The 7922-nt window shown below is 36.5% G+C and overlaps 1 protein-coding gene across 41 annotated transcripts in view; it reads left to right on the top strand.

Annotated features, from left to right (window-relative positions):
- Positions 1-7922, top strand: part of TCF4 (transcription factor 4) — a 369465-nt gene that overhangs the window by 332844 nt on the left and 28699 nt on the right. For all 41 annotated transcript variants that reach the window (XM_017498003.2, XM_017498009.2, XM_017498008.2 and 38 more), the window contains 3 exons: positions 767-845; positions 3374-3450; positions 6045-6248. In XM_017498003.2, the coding sequence (XP_017353492.1) occupies positions 767-845; positions 3374-3450; positions 6045-6248 (360 nt within the window). The remainder of the gene's footprint in view (positions 1-766; positions 846-3373; positions 3451-6044; positions 6249-7922) is intronic.

Here is a 7922-nt window from a genome sequence, read left to right on the forward strand (position 1 = left end):
AGGATTTTCAAGACCAGCCTGGCCACCATAGGGAAACTCCATCTCTACTAAAAACACAAAAATTAGCTGGGCTGGGTGGCTCATGCCTATAATCTCAGCTCCTCAGGAGGCTGAGGCAGGAGAATTGCTTGAACCCGAGAGGCAGAGGTTGCAGTGAGCTAAGATCATGCCACTGCACTCCAGCCTGGGTGACAGAGCAAGACTCCGTCGAATGAATGAATGAATGAATGAATGTAAGTGGAGATTTGCTTCTCTAAGATTTTGTCTCTTCAGTTGGCTTTTACCATTGGGAGCATTAAAAAAGTTCACACTCTGTTAGCATTGTGCCCTAAGTAAAAGTTTTTGTTTCATCTGGGCCTTCTAATGCTATGGAATCAAATGCCTTAATCTGGCAAAGGAGTGGCAAAATATCTTAAAAACGATCCTATCCAACTTCTCATTTTGTAGATGAGGAAAGCTCAGAGTATCTACTTGGCTGGCCCATAGCGACACAGCTAGTAAGAAGAAAAGTCGAATTGAAGTCCCCAGACCCCAGCCTGGCTCTTTTTCCTCCATCTCATACCACATCAGTTAATTCTTGTTTTGAAAAATTAAAATAATTGTTAAGTTTTTTATTTGACAATATTGGTACTGTAGTTGATTGTTACATGTATTTTGTAACTTGTAAGTTTTTAATGAATTGCATTGACCACTTTGTCGTTTAGAAAAAATGTGAATTATTTTAATGAATGAGGGTGTTTTTTTTCTTTCTCCTTATTGTTTTAAGATCTATTCTCCAGATCACACTAACAACAGCTTTTCATCCAATCCTTCAACTCCTGTTGGCTCTCCTCCTTCTCTCTCAGGTAGTGTATTTCAAATCCCATTTCATCATATAACAGTTTATGAGAATGATTTCCCCCTTATACTTCCTGCTCTAGTAGGTGGAAACTCACTTCCCACCAAATCCCAAAACTTAATGTTCCCGTCACAGACAAATACAAAGGGGTGAGAGAGACAAATTACCAGATAACAGTGTAGTCGTTTACATCCATTCATTTTCTTAAAAATTAGATTATCTTTTTAGAATATACAGGCATATGGAAATTGCATTTCTTACACTTTTCTTAGCTCTGCAGAAGACACCCAACAGCAGAATAATGTATTCCAATAAAACGTCTCAGATGAAAAAACTAAGTTAATACAGTCATGAATATGAATATAGACTATATAGTCATCAAATATAGACTATTTAAATGGATCATTTCCTGCAGAAATTTTAGGCTTTCCAAATTCCCTCTTTAAAGTACATGCCATTGGGATGTTTGGAGAAAACTATAATTTTGTAAATAAATTGTGAAATAGTTGTGTGGAGTAGAAGGGTTGCTTGACTTCAAAATATAACATATTCATGTGACTTGTGGCTTCAATTTGAATAACTCTAATTTTTAGAATTAGGTCAATAAATGATTTTATTTTTCAGGGATCCATTTAAGAGCCTCATTGTCTTTCCAATATAAATGCTTCCAGAAAGCCTTCCCTGGTTCATGTCTCTGCTCTTAGGAAAGGGGACAGGTAGCTTATTAAAAAAACAAAACAACAACAACAACAAAACCTAAATCACATCTGTACCTGATGGAAACCTTACCTTACTGTAATGTATAGTGGAGTCACTTGCCTATGTCATTCCCTGCGTACTGCTCTCATGGCCTGGTGTAAACTGGGCTCCTTGGTTGAGAACAGGAGGTTCACATTGCCCCAAACTTTCAGAAGTGTTGTTCACGGCTTAGCTGGGATTTAATATCAGCCTCTTCCAAGCCTCCATAGTATGGGAAGATCACAGAATAGAGAGGGCAGTTGGATTCTGAAGTCTGTATGTCCAGAGAGACCATGTTGAAACTGGGAAGCAATTGAGGTGATTTTAAGAGGATAACGAAACATTTCCCTTGGTGGCAGTAGAAAGTAGAGTTCAGTATTGTTGTAGTCCCCTGGTTCTGTACCAAATTCTTACACTCTGAAAAATGACTTCAAGTGTCAGTATTCTCCTTCGAGACAGCAAGAGATAGAGAAATCTGAGCAGGTGGGACTCCAAGTTCCACATTGCAAACAAAGCAGCTTTCATTTTATTCATTTTCTGATTTAGAAAGAAAAAAATGTTCTATGGTATCATAATGTTTGAGAACAATAAAGGTAGTCTGATATCCTGATTTTACAGATGAGAAGATGGAGTCCCCAAAGGAGAGTTGAATTGTTGAGTTTATACCGGTCGTAATAGCAGAGCTTGGACAAAAATCTGGTGCCCACAGTTCTGCCAGTCCACTTCTAGATTAATGGCGGGAATGAAAAATTAGTATGAACAGCCATTCCAGAAAACATCACAAATTCCCTCGACCTGAGTAGTGTGCTCTCGGTGAAAGGCACAGAAACAAGGCTAGAGATGCCACTTTTTGGGTCTTGGTAATGCATCATGGAAGACCACATGTTAGGAAGAAAGAACTTTTATGAAGATGCAAATATGGGGACAGATTGCTATTTTCACACCGACGGCTCTGTCCAAATTCTGTCAAGAAAAGTAATTGAACAAAATATTCTATTTTTATTTAGCATAAAAATACACATGCACACCCAGAAAAGACAGGAAGAGTGGATTTTAAAAGTGCTAACAGTGTCGGGGCATGAGATTTCAGTGAGATCATAGTTATTATTTTTTCCTTTTTTGAATTATGTATTCTCCAAGTTTTCTACGCTGAATGTGTATTATTTTAAATTTAAAGTATTTTTTATTTTGTAGGTTAGACATGTAATATGTATTCTAACAGCAGTCTTTTTTTATCTTCAAGTTTAGTGAATCATTAAAAAAAATTATTTTCTTCAGAAGAAACTTTCAGTTGTCACTGTATATTGACCTTAAATTTCTGGCTTAGTGGATCACTGCTAACTAATCCTATTCCCTTTAAAAGTTTTTCAAGATTTATCATTTTAAAAACAAGTAGTAAAGCTGTTTTCCATTGGGGTGAGAATTTTGGTTTAATATAAACTGTCCTTGCCTGAAGTTCTAACAAAATCCAATTTTTGTTCCCTTAAAAGCACCTCAATTCCATAGTGATAATTTTTCTTCCACAGGAACCCTTCTAGCCAAAATTCAGAATCAATTAAATGTTCTCTTTTAGGAGACAGCCAGCATGGGGAATTGTGAGTCTATGTAAAGTCTACATATTTTAACATTTAAAATGTTTTCCTTGTCCCCAGATTCTTATATGGGAAGTCTACATGTATTCACCTTATAGATTAAATGAAAATCATCATGGCCATTTCCACAAGGACTGTTTAAAATATGGGCAAGCTTCTTTTTACCTGTGTCTAGATCTGATTGTAATTCCCATTTTAATATCAGCAGGCACAGCTGTTTGGTCTAGAAATGGAGGACAGGCCTCATCGTCTCCTAATTATGAAGGACCCTTACACTCTTTGGTATGTTTCATTTGCTAATCTCTGTTCCACCCATTTCCAAGTCATGTTCTTTCCTGTTCAGTCGCCTTTGTTCCCCAAGTTTCTGATTTTCCCTGTTAGTAACGTTAGATCAGCGTTAAGCACAAAAGCTCGCCTGAGCCAGAGTCATTAGGCTATGCTTGTTCCTATTTGGAGATGGGAACCCAGATACTACTGTAATGGAAGCCCAGGGCTATAAATATCTAGTACCAGATAAAATCCTGAAAAGGCAATGGCCTCCTCCCCATCTCTAGGAAAGATCTCTATCAATGATTAAATCACTTCCCTGCTATCAGAGTGCTGGAACTTCAGCCAAGTCCCATGCCTAGAACGTTTGATTCTGTCTACCTCTTCTTTGCTTTCTAGAATAACAGGTTTACAAGAGATTCCCTTCTCGTAGAAACCCAGTGATATCCTTTGTGGTAGAGAAGTGCCTACTCTTCCAGGAGGGAATAGCTGAAAATTTCCATGGACATAATTAATTATTATAAATACTGTCATGATGATTCAGTGTCTGACACTTTAGTTTTTCTCTACTCATGATGGTGGGGGCCAGAAATATGCATGGAACAATGCTCGTTTTGCAGCATGTAGGCTGTACATGAATCTAGTGGGAAGGAATAGGAGTGAGGGAGAGGAGCCTTTTAGTTCCTCAGGGTTGAGTTTTTCTTTCCTCCCTCCTATCTTAAGATGACACGTGGAAGAAGGCATAGATTTATCTACCTGCCTTAGTGCTGTCTTATCTTCTACCCTTTCAGCTTAACCTTTAAGGAAAATCTAAAAAGAAAAAACAAAGGTGGATTTCCCTCCTTTGTTGTGTTCTTTCTTGCTATAGTGTATGAATCATTCAGCTATGCATTTTGACCAATAAAGGAAACCATACGGTGAAACATAGATGCACTACCCAGCCCAATTAATCTGCAGACCACATCCAGATAATTAGTTTTTTTAGCGTTTACCTTCATCAGTTATTCTCTGGAGCCTATTCGTCAAAACCAGGCTTTGTCCAACTATAGAACTGTAAAGACAAGTTGTATAGTTATAGACCACAGCTTCATTCTGTTTGAATTCTGAGCACTGAAGAAGAGATTCACAAGCAGAAACTGCTTTCTCCACCAGGAAGCTGTGAGCCAGAAATTGTGATAGGCACATGTATGATTTCACTTCCTGCGTATATTTATACTCAGAAGTAAGTATGTATTATCATTCCCATATTTATAAATTAAAAAACATATACTCCAAGAGGTTTAGTAACTTTTCCAAGATAAATATATAGCAAAGCTAGCAGTCTAGGGGAGGGAGTTTAACTCCCAAACCTACCAAATCAAAATGCTCTGCACCATACACTACTATATTAGATACACATTCTTCCTGTCAGTATACTTAGAAATTGTTTTTCTCTTGCAATTGAGCTGGTATACCTGTTTGCACAGCCCATTTGAAATCAGAATTGACAGTAGCATGATCTAATGCAAAGAGCCACTAGATTTAAAATCAAAAGACCTAGATTCCAACTCTGACTTTACCATTTCCTGGCAGTGTGACACTACGTAATTAATTCATTTAGTGTCTTTGAGCCTCATTTTCATGTCCATATGGAATGGATCACACTGTCTTCCCTGCCTGCCCGTACTCATGTGAAACGAGGATCAATGAGATGGTATGTTTTAAAGTATACGCTGGAGCGTAGGATTTGGTATCATTATTGATCACAGTTTTTAAATGAATACATAGCTACATGTCATTTTTCTTCACTGAAAACTTTAGGCATTGTCTAGTTGTGAAAAACTAGGATCCTAATGGCAAGGATGAACAAAGGTTGGTTGGTATTTAATGGTTTAAAGTCATGAATTCTGTACTATAGTTGGGGCTTTGAAATCAGTTAGATGCCGCAGTGAACAGTTGATTCAAGTGTTTGTGATTCTTCAGTTTTAAAATCTTATATCACTTTAGTTGACAGAATTTCTCTAACTTTTTCCTGTAACCATTTTGAGGCCCTTACATCCCACCTGCTGGTTTTGATGCCAGAAAGCCAGAAACAGCGGTTAAAAACTCAACAAGAAATTATCATCCGTATGCTTTTCCCTGTCTTTGATTTGGTACTTAGCACTGTGTGATATACCACAGGGAAGGCCAAAGAAATATACCTTCAGGAAAGTAATTTAGTTAAGAAACTATAAATAGGTCATCTTTTCAGTGGTAATTGTTTAAAACTCTTTAACTTAATGCCTGCCAGTAAGTTCCTTAAATTCAATGAATGTTTTTCTCTTCTGAAATAAATCTAAATTATCTTTCAAGCTAAGGCAGTACTATATAGCACATGTATGTTATAATGTCCTGGAATAATTATTGAATTTAGTTTGTTCATGAAAAATAACACTGTAATTTTAACATTAACATGTTCTACCAGTTTTCTGAAAACAACACTATTTGCATTATTGTTTTAAGGAAATACACTTTATTGGAAACATATTTAGAAACCTGCAGTGTGGTTTTTATCAACTGAAGTTTTACTTATGTAATTTGGAAACGCATTTTGAGCTAAATCAAATTTTGCATCATTTGTTAACCAACAGCAAAGCCGGATTGAAGATCGTTTAGAAAGACTGGATGATGCTATTCATGTTCTTCGGAACCATGCAGTGGGCCCATCCACAGCTATGCCTGGTGGTCATGGGGACATGCATGGAATCATCGGACCTTCTCATAATGGAGCCATGGGTGGTCTGGGCTCAGGGTATGGAACTGGCCTTCTTTCAGCCAACAGACATTCACTCATGGTAAGTGATAAAATTTGTGGACTCTACAGTTATCATATAGTATTAGAATTTCAGATATAAATACTACTGTTGCTGCTGTTTTTTTAAAAAAATCAACTTTATTGAGATATACTTTAACATACAATGAGCCCATTTCAAGTGTACAATTTAAATGTTTTAATGTATTCACAGGGTTGTGCAACCATCACCACAGCCTAGTTTTTGAATATTTTTGCCCTCTGCAAAAAGAAAAGAACCTCTTGGTGCCCAGTAAGCAGTCATTCCCCATACCCCCTACTTCAGCCCTTGCCAACCACTAATCCACTTTCTGTCTCTATAGATTTACCTATTCTGGATATTTTGAATATATAGAATCATGCAACATGTAGTGGTCTTTTTTGACTGGCTTCTTTTGCTTAGTATGACTGTTGCAGTTTTCCCATAGTTTGCCACATATTGAGCTTCATTCATTTTTATTGTCAAATAATATTTCACTATATGGACATACCACATTAAACTTATCCATTGATCAGATGATGGACATTTGGGTTGTTCCCTCTCCTTGGCTATGATGAATAGTGCTTCTGTAAATATTCATGTTTGAGATTTTGTGCAGGTAGATGTTTCTCTTTAGAAGTGAATTGCTGGGTCATTGTTGGTGTTTGAAATTACTCATTTTGGTGACCCTGGCCAAAGTGTACAATTGAAGTTCATATTATGATAGGACATTGCTAGTAATTCAAATTCTAGGTTTTTTTTTTTTTTTTTTGAAATTAAAGAAGCCAAAATAGTGTCTGTCAATTCTGAGTCTGGGAGATAGAAACACATGGTATATTTATTTGTATACATAAACACTGTGTGGGACTGTGTAATTTAATAGAGCAGCTTTACCTCTACCTATTTAGATTAAGTCTTTATTTGAATAATATTTAAGCAGATTTGTCCATATTACAATTGGATTTTATTTTTCCTCATTACTTTTGAAAAGATTTTGGAGATAATTCTTTTTGAGGATGTTTATGACGATTCAGAGGCTCTTCTTAATAAAATATTTTGATGACAATTAATGAGCTGACTAGAGTGGTGGAGAATGTAACTTGATGAGTGATTCTCTGTAGTTCTGCTCCTCACGAGTTCCTACCTGGTCTCTAAGCACCTTAGTGTCCTGTTTGTCCCTTACAGGCTTGTTAAAAGTTGCTTGGATGAAGGTCTATTTTCCATTATAACTGTAGCATTTCTTGTTTAAGCATGGTTTCAAAAGGAAATGCAAAATACGTACGAATTGTGATGAGGTTCTTTTAAGTTCTTGCTCGATAGTATTCTCCTGTCCATCTTTTTCGGTTTCTCTTAACGAAAGACTAAGTTTAAGAGCACCATTCTGAACGGTGTAGTATTGAAATCTGCAACCAATTTGAAACCAAAAATACTGGTTTATAAATAGAAGCAACTAACATCTAAGATGTGGAAAGATATTTTTGAATGCCAAAGTGAAATCTTTTTTCTTTGCCTTGACCTCTGCCCTAAAAATTCATCACTGAATAAAAATTGTTTGTATGTTCATGGCAGTTGCTGAGAGTTTACAAAAGGAAAGTCTAGATTTTAATTTAGCATGGCCTCAGGTAATGTGTTAAATACACTTGGGATGCATATAATATGAGATTTTCATTTGTACAACTCTTTTTTTTTTAACTACAG

The sequence above is a fragment of the Cebus imitator genome, unplaced genomic scaffold (assembly GCF_001604975.1).
Source record: "Cebus imitator isolate Cc_AM_T3 unplaced genomic scaffold, Cebus_imitator-1.0 Scaffold236, whole genome shotgun sequence".
Taxonomy (NCBI): domain Eukaryota; kingdom Metazoa; phylum Chordata; class Mammalia; order Primates; family Cebidae; genus Cebus; species Cebus imitator.